The 18299-nt window shown below is 36.1% G+C and overlaps 1 protein-coding gene across 2 annotated transcripts in view; it reads left to right on the forward strand.

Moving 5' to 3' along the window:
- The window catches only part of SFMBT2 (Scm like with four mbt domains 2), a 386915-nt gene extending 369042 nt beyond the window's left edge, over nt 1-17873 (forward strand). Inside the window, exons 17-21 of one of the 2 annotated variants that reach the window (XM_074194176.1) lie at nt 35-210; nt 4159-4325; nt 4746-5006; nt 5878-6006; nt 11918-17869. In XM_074194176.1, the coding sequence (XP_074050277.1) occupies nt 35-210; nt 4159-4325; nt 4746-5006; nt 5878-6006; nt 11918-12058 (874 nt within the window). In that variant the 3' untranslated portion in view covers nt 12059-17869. Of the gene's footprint in view, nt 1-34; nt 211-4158; nt 4326-4745; nt 5007-5877; nt 6007-11917 lie in introns of both variants that reach the window. The other variant, XM_074194177.1, reaches the window with a different exon arrangement.
- The last annotated feature ends 426 nt before the right edge of the window (nt 17874-18299 follow it).

Consider the following 18299-nt stretch of genomic DNA (forward strand, 5'->3'; position numbering starts at 1 on the left):
CTCTCTCTCTCTCTCTCTCTCTCTCTCTTCCTAGGTACAGAGGCAAAACATATAGGGCAGTTGTTAAAATTGTGCGAACATCTGACCAAGTAGCAGATTTCTGCAAGAGAGTTTGTGCCAAGCTGGAATGCTGCCCAAATCTGTTTAGTCCTGTTCTCGTTACTGAAATCTGCCCAGAAAACTGTTCCATCCACACCAAAACCAAATACAGTAAGTCTTAATTGTGAAACCCGCATAAGTCAATACCCTCCCTTTCATTTCCTCCTTCTCCTTATCTCAACCCCCCTCACCACACACACACACACACACACACACACACACACACACACACACACACACAAAGCCATAATCCACTCTTACTTCTATTCATTTTCCAATAATTTCCCCTGCAAACTTCTTATCTTGGTTCAGAGTTCTATGTCACATGAGAACCATGAAAATGTTGGTTATAAGGATCACTAACTTTATAAGTGAAACTGCCTCTTCATATACATACACATACACAAACACACAAACACACAAACATATAATGGTTTATAAGTGAAACTGCCACTTACCATTGCCCCCCCCCCCAAAAAAAAAAACCCATCCAACCCAGCTAGTGTATGTTGGTGATGTTTAGCTCTAAGGAAGTAATCTTTACTAAATTGGTTAGGCCTTGTACACAATCACCATATGGTATTACTCCTTCCACAACACCACTCCTATCTTTTCTACCTCTCCAAGCTTCCCTTCTATTCTTCTTCAAATAATGCACATTCCAGCTCTATCAGGCTACCCCTTATTCCTAAGTCATGGCCCTACACACCATCATTCACATCAGCCCTGACTCATGGGAGTCTTCTCCTAACCTTAGGGACTAATCTATGTGCCTCCTCTTCAGTTAATCTTTCCACTGTTCTCTGTATTCTTTTGGAGCTCATTGTACCTCTTTTAAGCATTTATCACAGTCTGCTCTATATTAAAGTTATATTCTGCATCAGTGGTATTGCCCAAATACTTTCTCTTCTGGAAGGGGGTAGAGCTGAATCTCACCTGTGCCTTGCTTATTTTACCTTTGTTGTTATTGATCAGTTGTATCTGACTCTTCATAACCCTATTTTTGGGTTTGTTTATTGGGGTGGTTGGCAAAGATACTGGAGTGATCTACTATTTCCTTCTCCATCTCATTTTACAGATGGGGAAACTGAAGTTTGCAGGGTTAAGTGACTCACCCAGGGTTATGCAGGTAGTACCTAAGGCCAGATTTGAGCACATGTCTTTTTGACTCTAGACCTGATCCTCTTTGCCACCTAGCTCTCCTTCCTATCCTTACATATCTCGGTCACTTCTTGCTTGTTTCCACCAGTTCTTACCTTTCTCACATCAGAGGCTGATTGTTTAATGAACTAAAATGATTACAATTTCTAGCTCACTCTTCTCCTAGGGGGTACTATGGGTCACTTTGGTCCACGTGGTCATGGTGTATGTGTCTGTCTGTCTGTTGGTGTGTCTGTCTGTCTGTCTCTCCTGCTTTATAGATTTTTGCATCAGATAAAAACATATTAGAACAATCACTGTAGCACAGAGCTCCCAGTTGAAAAAAATCCTTACCTTCTGATAGAGGTTTGGGTCTCTGTTGTAACGCAAAGTTTAATGTATCTCTGCTGTCTTTGCATTGGAGGTTATATCAGAACACAGAAGCAATTTAGGTCAACAAAGTGAATAGAGGATATTACAGTTGCTTACTCAACAGTCACAGGCAGTAGAAGTTGGGGAAAAAGCAGAACTGATGAAGAACATCCCTTGGGTTGAAGTAGTGGATACAAGTAGTAGCCCGAGTCCCCTGCAGAGCTGCTTCCGGGGCCTGCACCCCAGCTCCACCTCTCCTGTTTCCACCACATGCAGACTTCCTTTCCAGTGTAGTCGCTCTGCTAACAGATCTTCTAGGTCAGCTCCTTAAGGCCAGGGACCCTCCACCCCACTGCTGCTGGCCTCCTGTCCCCTGCCAAGGACAGCTGGACATGGCTCACCTCTTCATTTCTAAGCTTAGCAGGGCTGGGGGGATGCTTGTGCATAAATGTGTATATGTAAAATTGTAACATGCATGGGTCTACCATCTCGTAAGTTGTTTATATATGTAATGATTCTTTACATGTCTTTTCCCCCTATTAAATTATAATGTGTTCTCGAGTTGGGTCCACACTTTATTTATCTTTATATTCCTCTCAGAACCTGGCATGAGGAAGCTTAAATCAATGCTTAAATTGAATTGGATGTCTAAAACTTGGACTCTCTCTGTGAAATCACAGTGAGCCATCCAAAGGTTTTGGTGCTTACTGGATTGTGGTCCACTCTGCAGCCACTGAGTGAGAGCAGCAGGATGTGACCAAACACTCAGCTGGCCTCTGCTAGCAAGTCAGTCTCTCTCTCTCTCTCTCTCTCTCTCTCTCTCTCTCTCTCTCTCTCTCTCTCTCTTCTCTCAGGCTTAGGAGGAAAAGACACAGGCAACTGCAATTAAAATTAAATACTATTGAAAGTGAAACTAAAGATTTTTCTAGGTTTGGCACTATAAGCTGCAAAATCTTTTACCATCCCTTGGGTCAGCTCACAGTGAGTATTGCTGATGGCTGAATTGAATTTATAAAGAGCCAGAGGGAAGAAGATAAAATAATCTTTGGATGGAATTTTGAACAACAGTCGCTGAATGCAGTTCAAAAGCTTTAAAGGATCCACACTTCTTATTTCATTCTGTAAGACCAACTCTGATTTCTGTAGTCCTACTTCCAAAAATCAGATTTTAACAGATTTTACATTCCCAGTTTGGAATTTCCCGTTATAAATGATACTTGCTCATTTGTATCTCGTACATTCAGCTAAATAAATATGAGGTATTGTTCACATAGCAGTAGTTTATGTATGCTCAGCAACTTGTGTCCCAGGAGAAATATAGAGAGAGTGCTCTATAATAATTCCAGGTTCTTGGGGGTTTTTTGCCCCATTAAGAGTCTGATCCAAAGATGATGATAAATCATATTTATATAATGCTTTGCTTATAATCTTATAAGGTAGGTAGCACAAATATTGTCCATATAAAATTTTTCACTGTTGATCATCTGAATCAATGAGGTTAAAATTACCTGATGGATCTTAGCCATTGAATGGCATCAGAATGGATTAAATTCAGACTTGTTTATTAAGGAATCATATAATTTAGAAGGTGTTAAAAATCACATATTCCTACCTTATTTTACAAACCAGGATTTAAAGATGTCTGGATCATTAGGGGAAAGTAATTGCACCTGAAATTAAACTTTGGAGAAAGATTTGTACATCCACAACACTTCCTTAGCTACATTTCATTGTTCTTACATAAAATGAGAACCACATAGTGGGACAAATGAGCTTCTAATTAATGAATGAGCTCTCTTGATCTTGAATTTCATTCTCAGTAGTGATTATAATTTTATAACTGATTATAAATTCAGTTAATATACTGAATATACTGTACATCAGTACTGATCTAAGACACCTATTTCTCTATGGAATGTTAGTTTTTATACTGATAACTACTATTCACTTTTTGCTATATCAGAGAACAGAATTCTTTGTTTTAAATTGGAAGTTGAGCTGAATTGAAAGAAACCCAGAGTTTTTAATAATATAGCTAATATTTTATAGCCATTTTTCAGATGACTGAGACAGTTCAATGTAAGTGACCAGCTCAAGGTCACAGAAGTAAGCATTATGAAATGCTTTGTCTTGTTCCCTGAAATAAATACATTTTTGTCTTGCTCAGATAAGGAAATGGTGTAGAGTTTTTCTTCAGGGGTAGATATTCTATATAAAGTCTTTCAAAACTGAGGTATCAGTGATGATAATTTTGATCCTTCCACCACCTGAATAAGACCAATGAAAAAATATGCCCTCTATCCTTCAAGGTCTTTTGAAAGAATGATTTCCTTTGCAAAGATGGGATTTTACTTGAGGCTTAAAGGAAGCCAGTAAAGTTAGTAGGCATGATTGAAAAGGGAGAGCCTTCCAGATCTGAGGGACAGTCAGAGAAAATATCTAGGATTCTTCATCTCTATTAAAAGCAGAATAAATGGCATGTTAGTAAATAAATTACTTACGGAAAATTTTTGTTCATCAAGTTTTTGATTTTAATTTTCCTTATAGCTTATTATTATGGAAAGAGAAGAAAAATTGTGAAACCCCCAATTGGAGAAAACAATACTGAAATTGGACCCCCTAAGCCAACTAGAAGGAGGAAAAGACGGAAATCCATTTTTGTGCAGAAGAAAAGACGATCTTCCACAGTAGACTTTGCAACAGGATCGGCTGAGGTGAGTGTCTCTCCAAAAGGAAAAAAAAAGCCTTATCAGCTCACATTTAATGACTGATTGTTTTACAGAGAGGATTGTAACTACTAAGCACAGATACAAATCCACTTTTGCTAAGTATGATTGTTTTATTAAGGAAAAGTTGTTGACTGTTATATACAGATATGACAGTCATGGCATGGTCCCGAGATCATGGAAGAGGCATCAATTATTAGAATATTGGGAATAATTGGTTATTCCAGTGGGCACAAGCTATTAGAATGCAATGTTTCTTTTGGATATAGGGTTAAAAAACAAAACAAAACAAAAACACTTAAAATGCTTCCCTGAAAATGAGAAGACCAGCTGAATAGAAAGCTCAGTTTTTCATGAATTGTTAAGTCTTCTGTCCCGTGTTAGCCACAAATTCTTTCTTTATGGCAGGAAAGTGAAGAAGAGGATGCAGATGCCATGGAAGAGGACACAGGGAGTGAGGAAACCAGCTCAGAGGTTCGGGACGACCAGACTGATACATCTTCGGCCGATGTCCCCTCTGCCCGGCCCAGGAGAGCCGTCACGTTGCGGAGCAGCACGGAACCTGAACGGCCCCCTCCCGTGGAAAGGGCCAGAAGAAGCCGAAAAGCCCAGACCTTCCCTGGTGCTGAAGGGGACAAATGCACCCAAGTCAAGCAGGAGAGGACCGAGGTAACAGTGGTGGGCCACAGAGCCAGCCCCTGGAGCAGAATTAGCAGTAGTTGTTGGAAGGAGCTAAGAGGCCACTTTAGTCTTGTAGAGGGAAAAAACCAAAGTCATTAGAGATGTCCAGAAGCAGAATGGATGGCCTCCCAGGTCGTGGGTCTGCTTGAAGATCAGGCCTGGTTGAGCGCGGTTGTCTTCTGAAGACCTTCCAAATAAGGACCCTCTGTGGAACTGCCAAACATCCACACTGGAGTTCCAGGGCCTTCTTTGGAGTCTGCACTTGGTTGGATGGCCTATGCCCCTTTTAATTCTGAAATTACAGATTTTTTTTTCCTGGCCCTGTCTCAATATCTTAGTTCATAACTTATTCATTTTGGGTTCTATGTTTTTTATAGCCAAGTGGGATGGCATACCACCTAGTAAAGTGTCAGATCAGGTCAAGAATAGGTCTGGGTGCATATCATTGTTGTCATCCACAAAAACATTCCCGGGCACCATGACTTCCTTGGGTATCATCAGTCTTCTTTGTGCCATAAGTTGTTGATTTGTATGATCTTGCTTTTTATTTATTTAACCTTTTTATTAAAATGTGTTTCATTATAAGGTAGCCCTAAGTCCTTCATTCTTTTGCACCTGTGTCTCATGCCTGGGAGCTGCTTTAGTCTCCATAGGCGGGCCCTTGGCTCTGGTTATTGAGAGTACATTTAGTACATTGTCCAACTCAATTCACTGGCTCTCGGGCCTGGGGAAAGTCATGGAGCTTCTCTAGGTATCCTACATAGTACCAGTGTCAAATATTTGGAAAGGATTCAGGGGCTTTCAAAATCAGATTATTTATCATTTCGTTTTTACTTATTTTCACATTTGGATCCTTTAGGACATAAAACATGAAGAAGAGGAGAAACTTGTCCTGGAGAGTAACCCATTAGAATGGACGGTGACAGATGTCGTGAGGTTTATTAAACTGACAGATTGTGCTCCCTTGGCCAAAATATTTCAAGAACAGGTAATTTTTGTTGTTTTTTTTTCTTATTTGAAGGCAGGAGATACTTAATAAGCTTTTTAAAAAATTTAATCTTATTTGACCATTTGTCAGGAATGTTATAGTTCGAATTATTACACAGAAGTCATCTTGCCCAATTCACACCTGAGGCTGGTTACAACTCAGATTTATTTCATGAGTCTGTATTTTCTTCTCCTGCTAATGTGGTCTTTGATATTACTGCAACTTTAAGTGGTTTATTATTTCATTACAGAAATTGTGAGTGAGGTATTTGTGAAGATCTTGCCAAAAAGTTGCAATAAGGTATTATGTCTGTACAACCTGAAGGCTGGGCATTTTCTCAACAATTTAACAGAAAAATCATAGAGACATAGCACTAAAAAGTACCTTCTCATTTTACAGATGCCAAAACTGAGGTCCACTTTTCCTTAATTTGCTGTTTGTAGCATTTTCTTCTAGTCCCTCAAAAAGAAAGATGATATTAAAGTTTTGCTAATCATCTTCCCCACCCCCAGCAAGAAAAAAGAATTCCTTGAGTATGCTTATTATTATTATTATTATTATTATTATTATTATTATTATGTAATTGCCACTGAATATTGACTTGCCAGCAAATTCAAATTTAAACCAAGGAGTGTTTTCTTTTACAATGCATGCTTGATATAACACCTTAGCTGCATTTTCACAATTTTAATCACAGCATAATTTCCCCATAATTTTTATTTGAATTTTCATATTTTAAAAATACTGTGTATAGGTAGAATAAATAAAGTAAATTGGAAAAAAAGCCATTATGTCTATAATTATCTGTCACTATATAGACATTTAAGGGGGAGAAGCTGACAAATTTTTCATAGTGCACATTCTTTCCTCTCAAAAGACATCATAAAATGACATGTGCCTTTTTATCTTTAGTGGGACAAGTTTCATGGCTTCACATACATTTCCAATTAGGCTAGAAACATTAAGAAATGGGATGAATATGAAATTTATTAACCTGTTCCTTGGGACAGTTGTGTTGGTTATTTTTTTTAATAGGAGTTAATAATGTTGTATATTTTCTAATGTCAATATCCCTTCACCTTGGAGGGTCCAAACATCAGGAACTGTCTGTCCTAGATAAGCAAAAATGTTCTTCAAACAAGGATTCTCTATCTTTGTGTGTGTCTTGGATCTCTTTGGCAGTCCGGTGAATCAAGCTATTGTGTTTCTGGTGTTTTTTTAATTCAAATTTGAAGGATGTACTATCTTTCAATTAGAGGTTAATGATTAGTGAAAATAAAAATGTGGATTTTTTTTTCTACCATCCAAGTTTATGGATTTCCTTGAAATGTAGTTGTGAACACCAAATTAAGTACCTGTGATTTTGAACCATGGGTTTCTATTACAGACATTAATCACTAATATTGGTGTAGAATACTTCTGGGCAGAAGAAAACAAAATCAACAAAAACTGAGGTCAGAGTCTATCTTTCTGCTTTAGGATTTGTTGGTGTACATTTTAATAGTAAGCCAAGTTTGGTGGGCTCAGTCTTGTTAAAAGCCCTAAGAATTATCAGTATTGAGTCCTTTCTAGGACTCTTCCTCCACTCTTCCATTTACTCAGGCAGAACCACGGACAAAACCACACCTTGGATGATTGCTGTCCAGGTTAGGCGAGGGCCAAGAACTACAACCTGTTCTTATTTACAACCCACAGAAAATGGTGGCCAGCATCTAGGATAAAATACAAGAAAGGGAAACTTAAGATCCAGCTACTACATTATCATAAGAAATAGATTAAAGTAATAGTCATTTTGTTCAAAATTGAAAACTTGAGAGAGGAATCCTTGAAATTATGTACATATCCCTCCCCCCAGATAGGTAGATAGATAGCTTTATGAAATTTTAACTTTTTATCAGGGTAAATGACATAAAATTGAGTTTGTAGGATCCTGATTTAAGGAACATTAAGAACAACAACCCCATTATTTTATAAACTTAAACCCAGATTCTCTGACTCCAGTTTCAGGATTCTTTCTACTATGCTACATTGTCTTCATTCTTGACCCATTCTCCCATATGGCTTTTCCAGTTTCAGTTAAAAAATATGGGTCCAATTACCAACAGTGGGGAATATTAGGGTTTCCCTCCCCACTGAAAGGGAAAAATAAAGTAGCTTTAAGGGATGGTAGGTTTATTCATGTTTAGAATTCAACATTGAGTATTTTGCTTCTCATAGTAGGAAAGCTGTCAACTACTTAGCTTTTAATATAAATGGTTATTTGACTTATTTTTTAGTTCAATTAGACCTTTAATTACCTTGCTTAACTAATTAGTTAGCATTAAGGCAAAGACATTCATTGGGCCAAACACTAAGATTCTGATTTCATTGAAGCTTTCCAGCTGGTGACTCTCAAATATTTTAAATTAAACGTATGACATCTCCCTATGCCTCATTCCTTTACAGATAGCACAATTTTTAAAAGTAGAAAAATCATATTTATTTATTTTTCTCAATAATTTCTCAAATTGTGAATTGTTAAAAACAAAAAGAAGCATTTGCAAAAATTACATTTTTTTTAGTTCTGAAATGTTATAGCAGCTGTCCTTTTTTTTTAAGGTTTTTGCCAGGCAAACGGGGTTAAGTGGCTTGCCCAAGGCCACACAGCTAGGCAGCTGTCCTTCTTTAACATATCATATCATTTCTTAATACAAACATACATACCATTTATATGCCTACCTTCCATAGAGCAGAAAACTTTTAAATAACTTGATCCTGGGAGGTTTATTTTCCAATACATTTTAATAGAAAACTATTTAAAAGGGCCGAGGGGAACAATTTCTACACCCTCTCCCATATACAACTATTTACCAATAATTGATGTTTAGAGATGCCAAATTGCCTTCTGAGTCAAAAATTAAATTTTTTTAAAATCACAAGTCATTTAGTGATTATTCTAGAAACTGTGCTAATTAACTGTTGAGGATATAAAGGAAGGCAAAGTCCCTGCCCTCAAGGAAGTCACATTCCAGTGATAAAAATAGTGATGTACACATTAGATATATTCAGGTAGAAAGGACAAGATTCAGCAGTAGATTATCTGTGTGGGATGATGAAAAGTGAAGAATTGAGAATGACACTTAGATTAGAGGCTGTGGTGATAGGGAAGATGGTGATTCCCTTTGACAGTAATAGGGAAGTTAGGATGAGGAAATTGTCAGATCATTTTTAAGATTTTTCTGCACATAAGAGTAGTAGACACAGCAGTCTCATAAAGACACGGTATGGACCCATTTTGGAAAAAAAACAAATCAATTAGATGGCACAGCAGATAGAGCCTCAGAGACTAAGTGTGTATGTGACCCAGAGTCAGTAAATTAACCTTTGTCTGCCTTAGTTTACTTATCTGTAAAATGCAGCTAAGAATAGTATCTTTTTCTAAGGGTTGTGAGGCTAAAATGAGATACTATTTGCAAAGTACTCTGCAAACTTTAAGGTTTTTTCTATCTTTGTGGGGGGGGAGAATATATTTACTTTTACAGCAAGATTATTGTAGTAATGTGAAAATAAATTTTTAAAAATTAAAAATACGAAAACAAAAAAGCATTATAAATAAATTATAAATAAAATTATAAATAAAAAGCTTAAATACAAGAGGAGAAAAGAAAAAACTTCCCATGTATGCAGGAGATGATAATAAAGTATTGAATGTAAAATGATCAATTTCCATTCCACATAACCTATGTATAAAGACTACCCATTTTTTTACAAAGTTAAAAGCTATATAAATGCAAACCTATTACTAAGAATATTAATTATAATAAAAATAATTGTCATCATGCTTACTTTGAAGCCTACTCCTGGAGATGTTAGCCACCCCAGGTGACCCAAGTGTCATATTTTTTTGCATCGCTAGTTAGGTGACACAAGTTTATGTGATGTCATTGAATTACTATATAACCTTTAGCGAATTACCTATTGCCAGGCATGATTAGGCATATTCTGAAAATAAAATTGTTTACTACAAGTGGGAATAAGCGTGATAACACACAATATAAATAAGGTACTGAAGTTTCCGCTAGTTTAATTAAGCTTATGGTAGTGGCTTTAAATTTGGACTGGTATTTGTAATTAATATTCTTAAATGCAATCACACTTGAATATTAAAGAAAACTAGATGAGTCCCTTTATTTTAGAGATGAACTGAACCTCTAATATTCTCAGACCCCTCACAGCTTGAACGATCTATGACAATTCTGGACAGTTAGGACAGTGACTCCTTGATATATGTTGTGCCTGGTGTTTGTCAGAAATCAAAAAATTTAATAGACAACACTTCAATTGACATCTATACTCATCCTTCTGGTTTTTATAAATCTGGTAGTTTTCATTATTGTAAATCATAAAGATGACAGTTTTGATCTAGAATGAGTGATAAATAAATGATCCTTGTGTCTTTTGTTTCCAAGGTTAATAGACCTTTGTTTTAAACATCATTTTGGGGTAAGGATTCTCATTAGTCAGACCATTATAAATTCCTGGACCATTACTTTAAGACAGAGGTCTTCATAGAGGCAAAATAAACTAATAATTTCCTGTTTGTTTCTGGATATTAGTCTTATATGTTAATTGCACTTGAGTTAATTGTAGCTTAAATTGTTCTCATATCTAAGATATTCTTGGAAACTTCAGAAGCTGTGAAATTCTAATGACAGTTCAATCACTGGTTTCCACTGGTTTCAGAGGAACAACCCAAAATCTCCTTGGGACTTGGTTATGAAGAAACCACGTTTAAAAGATTTTAGGGCCTCCATCTCTATTAAGTATTTAAGGGGGAAAATCTGCATAGTCTTTTCCATTAATTGTTGCAGTTTCTTGGCTTATAAATTTCATAATCTGTCTTGACTACAGTTCTATTCATGCCAGATAAAAGTAAAGGAAAGGGATTCACCAATTCTAGATTATGCTATATTGTTGCCATTTGTTCACAATAAGGTCAGTGTTTATCCAGTCAGAGTTAATCTTAAATTTTTTGGGTTAAAGTTTACCTCTGATTTCTTCTTTCTAAGTCATCGCTTTATCAGTTACATGTTGGGACAGGAGGGTTGTATGTGTACTTCAGGCTGGCCCTAACAAAAGTTATGAATGGTTGAATTGTGTCTTAGGAATCTCCTTCCCTCCCTTTGGGCCTCTTCTTGCAAGGCCCCTTCTCCCAACTTGAATCTATCTTGCTTTTTTAGCTAGCTGTTAATTAATCCTCCTTCTTCAAATATTTATGAACAATCCTCTGCACCCAAAAATTCTTTTAAGACCCAAAGGACTGACTTTTCATGGTGATAATTCAGACTCTAGCAAGAAATCACCTTGCCATCTTGGGGCCATCACCAGCCATAGCAGCAACTTCCTTGTCAGACTAATACGTAGAAGCTCTAAGTAGTCGAGTGTGTGACATTTTAGATCTTATAGGACAACTTCACACAGAAAACTTTTTTCCCCATCATCTTCTTGTTGATATTCTTTTTTTCAAGGCTCACAAATACCATGGAAATACAAATTTGATAACTGATGAATAGATTAAAATAGACTTTAGGTTTTATCGCTAAATAAAAATGAGAAATTCAAGCTAAGTTCTCTTGTAATTCTCATTGAATTCAAAGTAAATTCAGAGCTCTCCAGATCATCCCCCAAAATATCTAGCCAGGAACCCAGCTTAGATTCAGCCAAATCAACCATTCCTTGCCCTAATCCAGGAGCTCATAACCTAAGGTCCAGGAACACTTTTTTTTTTACAAAACTATTTCAATATAATTGTCATCCTTTGTAATTACTTAACTATTCTTAGAAGAACATAGATTTCATCAGACTGCCAAAGGAATCCAAGATACAAAAGAATTGAGGAGCTCATATTCTAATCCTTGTTTCCTTCTGCCAGGATATTGATGGGCAAGCCCTTCTGCTGTTGACACTTCCCACAGTGCAGGAGTGCATGGAGCTGAAATTGGGGCCTGCCATCAAGCTTTGCCATCAGATTGAAAGAGTTAAAGTTGCATTCTATGCACAGTATGCCAACTAACTCCAGCCCTTCCCACCTTGGAGGATTCCTGTATGGGGGACGGGCCTTTTGGGGACAGGCCACCTTCTGCCTGCAGACATGTGAAATTGAAGCACTAAGAAGCATTTCGGTGTGAGAAAGACCCAAGCTTCTCAATCTCTGACCCCCTCTCCTGCATTTATTTAATATGTCTGTTTTTAAAGCACACAAATATCACAGCAACCACTTTCTGAGAGCATAACTTGCTGTTTTCTATTGTGGCATCCTGGAGTATAGCAAACACTTTAGGGAACCTTGCTCCCCCTTTTCCCACAGCACCTTCTGATTGAGGTTTCCTATGCCTTTCAAGAGAAAGGCTAGGAGTCAGTGGTGTTTTTTGTTCTGCAGTCTTGTGGGATACCTATCAGGCAATTTAAAAAAAAAGCTACAAATAAGCCTCAAGCAAATTTGTCCACACTTTTTTCATATTGAAATGTGTGTGATCACATTTTCAAGTGATTTATGCCATTGCTATTTGATCCTAGTGATCAACACATTTCTGTCACATTTATGACATATGAGTGTTGAGATATATATATTAAAGCAGGATGTGATTTTTGAAAAAGACCAACTAATCCTCTAGTTTTGTCAGCAGTCTTAGGAAATGTATGAGCAAGAATCTAGAAAAAGTGTGGAGACATATAGCATTCACAACTCTTAATGAAACAAAACTTTGTCCCTTTAATTTGTCTGTAACTAGACCAGGAAGGGGGTTCTTATAATTTTCCTAAGGAAATTGAACTACAGGGCAACATGTTGAAAGAAATTAACTTAAGCAACACAGAATAAGGAAATGGAACATTTCAGATGAGGTGTTATTTGAGACTTCTGTCATAGACAACCTGAAATTCCTTGGGGAGGAGTTCCACAGTATGTTACCTATCAGCTCAGTATGGCTTTGTTTTGGTTAAAAAGCCCAGATTTCACAGACGACTTCAGCACAGTGAATGAAGGAATATAACAGTGATGACTGAGGGCCCTCTGCCTTCTTTGCTTGCTGTTCATCTGCTTAATGGCATTATTTGGGTAGATAAAACTGTACACACATTCCCCAACTCATCCCCAGTAACAATTTGGAATATTTTGCAGGTATTAAGGAGATAGACCACCTATTAAATAGACCCCTGTGTGTGCTCTTGGATCAAAAGAATCATCTATGAGATCCAGCAAGCATTCATCAAGACATGGAAATTTCTAATCTATTTTGATGTCAATCCACTGATCTAAACATATAGAGATATATATTTGAAGTTAGTGACAAGTCCTAAATTATTCAAAAGCTGAGCTCCACAACGATGGCTTTGCATCTTCAGTTACTGCCTTAATCATTTTGATCTGTCCTAACCCCAAATTTGGTCTCAGCATGGGCAATGTATATAACTCTGACCTGGACTCACTTCTATATCTGCTGAAGGACTATGAGTGGTTCAACTTTCTCTGGCAAAGTCAGATTAAGAATGCCAACCTCACATAGACAAAAGTGAGATGTTAACAGGTCTATCTTCTGCTATTGAGATGTGTCTGTCTCAGCTTAAAACTGGTGTTTACAGCTACATTATAAAATTTTAATGAATGGACTTTTGTCTAGAGAAGCCCAATGGAGCATCATGTAGAACATTGCTTGTTGACATTGTAATGCTAGAAGAATGCCTTGTGACTCATCATTGGTTTGTAGTAGTTTTACTGAATTCTCCAAGCTAATTTTGATCTCACTTTGGGTCTCCTGGCCCTGTGTCCTCAGCCTCTTTGGCTCACAGTACTGTATCATGGAGTTAAACATTGCTGAGAGATTTTCTGGCCTTTTCTCTGTGCAGATTTCTTTATGATCTTTTCTCCGTGGCCTTTTCCAACCGTGCCATTTCTGGTCCATTTAAACTGACATGAAAGAATGAGCCATCTGCTCTTACTACATTTTACTGTTAGTATTTGATATCAGCTCTTCCTGCCCTTTCCGGAAAGGGAAAAGGGATTGGAGAGGGAAGGGCAAGACATCACCATGACCAGCTGGTGTCAGTCAAAGCTGGGTTGGTCTCTAACTGGATGCTCAGCCTTTTTTTTGGATTCATGGAACTACATGCCAGTGATTTTCCTTATCCTTCTGACTTACTTTCTCCCATATTCTCTCTCTTCCAGATAAGAGAATAATGGGGTGAGTATATTGTTGATGCCACCTTTGTGTGTATAGAGGAGGAGAAGATAGACAGTCTGAGAGTTTAGCCCATGATTAAGTTTAGAGTGTCTTTCATTGGTGTCCGTTCTCATAGCCCTTGGGAAAAACCAACTCATTGTAGGGCCACAATTTCAAATCAAATAAGTGAGGAATTTTTGAATTTACCTTCCCTTAAATGCATGATGCTACTGTATTGTCCTTGACCCACATCTCAATGAAGTTGCTAATATCTTCCAGAACTTTTGATTCTTAAATTCAGGATGTGCTCTCTATTTTTCCTAAATTATCACAGCTACTGTAGCTTTCCTCTGCACCCCCCAAAAACACAACCCACAAATACATCTTCAGATATGCCCCCCCCGTTTCAATTAAATTGATAAAAATTTCCTAACCACTGCTAATTAGGACAGGTTAACTTTTGAGTCCTTCATCAGCACCATTTTTGGACCTCTCCCAGACTTTGAACTGTAATCCTTTTTGCCATTCTCAAACTAATAGAAACAATCTCTTTTTATTCAACTGCTCTCCATAGAATGCTTTCTCGACATCATACTTTTGAGATTAGATTCCCCCAAATATTTTGGTCCTATGTATATCACACAACTCACTACTTTTAAAACCTGATTTAATTTCTCTCCTTTTCCATACAGAGAAAAGAGAAAATTTTCACAATTTGGCAATTTGGTAAACAAATAAAAAAAGTAATAGATAATATTTTCCCTCCCTCCCTCTCCCTGAAAAATACACATACACACACACACACACACACACACACAAACATCATATATATGTTAAATATGATGTTTCCTTATGTACACACTATACAAATGTAATTTAAAAAAATAAATGATGGGAATAATATTGTCATAAAAGAATTCATTAATGTTCTTTTACAGAATAAGCTCCCATAGAACATATTTAAAACATGCGTTAACAAAATTTAATGTAGACATGCAATTCAAAATTTTCTGCTTCTGTTTTCTTCACCACCCTCCCTTTCCCTGCAGACAATACCAGAAAATTTTAATTCTCAGTTATTCCTCAGTAAGTTATAATGATCCAGGACTGTGATGTGGGCTAATACTTAGCTTTAGGAAATGAATCGTTTTCTGCCCGTCAAAGATTGAGTAGAATTTCCTAATCTTCTTCTTAGAGTTGTGAGGGCTGTCAGGCAGAACACTGAGACTTGCCTTTGTATCTTATAGCAAACACCCCATTTTAAGATGTTTCTCCTTAAACTGCCACATTTTGGAAGCACTGGGGGCTTTCATACTTTTTTAAAAAATAAGAACAGTTTATATTTGTGTCTGTATAATTGAAAATGAAAAAAAATCACCTTGCTATGATTTGGATTATCAGAGTCACTGTTTGACGGATAAGCCTTGATTTTTCCCACTTTTACAAAACTATCAGAGGGCACAAATATTTGAAGGAACAAGATAAAGTCAGACATTCATAGCTTCTAAAGAAGAAATCTTTAGAGAAATGTGGATATTCTCATTTTCTCTTTGGTGCAATAATAATTCAGAAGCAAATGAAAATTCTAGAAAAGTGGCAACAATGATAATGGAAGGTGCTCTCATAGGAGGAATGTGCAATTTTAATTATAAGAAAATGTTTTCAAAATTAATCTATTGCCCTCTCTTTAAATGAAGTAATATTTGCTATGGTTAAATTCTATAGACCATGTATTTTCCCACTTAAAACCATCAGTCATAGCATACCATGTGCCCACCAAATATTTTAATTTGAATCCTAAATCGTCTGATTTGAACCACTTACTTTATTCAAACATCTTTTTAACACACTTAAAAATACTAACACCTGAAGCTGCTTTCAGACTGGCCAAGTTTTCTCACATTTATTACTTTATTTTAAATGATACTTAGTATTATTTCCCAAGTTATGTTTATTTAATTTTTTAAAACTATCAGTGAAAATGGATATGGTCAGATAACAAGAAACACTGTAAGCAGTGCCAAACCTTAACTAGGGATTACAAGGGTCTCATGTGGCTAGAAAAGATGTATTGAAGAAAAAAATAAACTTGTAGGACGACAATCTTTTACTTAAAAAATAATTTGTATGCTGGGAAATTGAGACAAATGAAAAATGACAGAAAAAAATTTTCTCATTTATTGTCCAAAACTGGGAAATAGCATGTTGTTTAGAAGTGTAAACTCTTTCTAGTGGCGAATGTTGAAAGCCCTTTTGCTGTTTTGCATTCCAGTTTGAATAGTTTGTATTGAAATTTGATTCATATGTTGTGTACTTTTTGGTGTGTAAAAGAAAAAATTGATGGTGTTTTTACTTTTGAAATTTGCAGGACAAAGGGCATGTTGTTAGTTTGCTGTAAGATTGTATTCTGTATATATGTTTTCATGTAAATAAATGAAAATCTATATTCAGAGTTATATTTTAATTTTTATTCTAAATGAAAAAAATCCCCTTTTTACTTGAAAAATTGTAAGCCACATTGTTAATAAAGTAATAATGAATACCACATTCACTGCTTGTGTCTGACTTATGTATGTAAGATGAATGAATTCTTTTTTTCAGATGGCTCATCTTTTCATGATAATTTTTGTTTATAGAATACAGTACTATGTAGAAGTCAAAACACTTGAGATTCAAAATTCAATGTTATTAATTTCTTTTTCCAGTTAATATTTTATTTTTCCCAATATTATGTAGTTTGCAGCATTCAGTTTGTAAGATTTTTTGAGTTCCAAATTTTTCTCCCGTTTTTCTTTATTCCTCACCCCAAGACAGCTAGTAATCTAATATAGGTTGAACTTCTACGATCATGTTAAACTTATTTCCATATTAATCATGTTGTGAAAGAAGAATCAGGACAAAAGGGGAAAAATGAGAAAAAAAAAACAGATTTAAAAGTATGCTTTGATCTACATTTAGACTCCACAGTTCTTTTTTGGATGAGGATGGCATTTTCCAAGGCCTGATTTCTAATGCCAAAACTACATAACTGTTCTGATCCTGAATTGCCAATAACATAAAACCTGAAGAAGTCAATTTACACAACTCTTTTTGGCTTTGGACACATCAGTGTATGTAATTAGATGATTCGATTGTCACTTATTACATGGGAGCTGGAACAAAGATGAGTCAAGTAACATCTGGGTCTGGTTCTGCTATCATATCACTGACCATCATAAGATTTTAACAGAGAAGAAAAGCCCCTACTGCTACTACTGTTATTTTATCTGAGTTCTGGGTGAGAACATAATCAATGTTTAGTAAGTAGTTCAAAGACGACCTAAACTATATGCTTATAAGAACACAGCTTTCATTGAGTATGATGCAAAGATTAGACGTTTTGTCAGTAAAGAGAAAATAGAGCCATAACATTATAGATGGGTTGCAGTGATTTATAAGGAAATAATTCCATCAAGGATTGTTGTTTTTAATGTCAACCAAAACCAGAGTCAGAACTCATATAAATCATTTTGGCTTTGGTTTGAAGTATGGGGCTCAGCATACTTCTTTGAGAGATGTATATAAATGATGTCAAAAAAAAAACCCAAAAGCCTCAATTCATACCATACCCCAAATCTTACACTCAGGTCAATTTGATTATATCTTTTTGATATTTTCTGGATGATGCTTTTTTTGCTATCATTTTTGTTATCTCGCAAATGCTAGGTGTTTAAATGTATGTCCATATATGTAAAAAGACCTCAGATGGTATAAAAAAATCACCTGAAGTTTGGATACTCAAAGGCTTAAGTGAATAGTAATGTTCTAAGGAAAAAGTAATCTCCATACAGACTTTTTTTGGTATGATTTTATTGTTAGTCTTCCTCCTTATTTTATGCTGTTTTTTCTTACTGCAAATGGGAATCATTTTTTAAAATTTATATACTACTATTCATGATTCTATTCAACATTTATCATTAAGAGTATTCAAAATTAGACATTTCATTATTCACATCACTTTGATATGGGACTTAAATATTAGGAAAATCGGGATTCATTTCAGTTGTTAATACTACAAATCTTCAAATAATTGGCATTTTTACCTATGCCTGATAT

The sequence above is a fragment of the Macrotis lagotis genome, chromosome 7 (assembly GCF_037893015.1).
Source record: "Macrotis lagotis isolate mMagLag1 chromosome 7, bilby.v1.9.chrom.fasta, whole genome shotgun sequence".
Taxonomy (NCBI): Eukaryota; Metazoa; Chordata; class Mammalia; order Peramelemorphia; family Peramelidae; genus Macrotis; species Macrotis lagotis.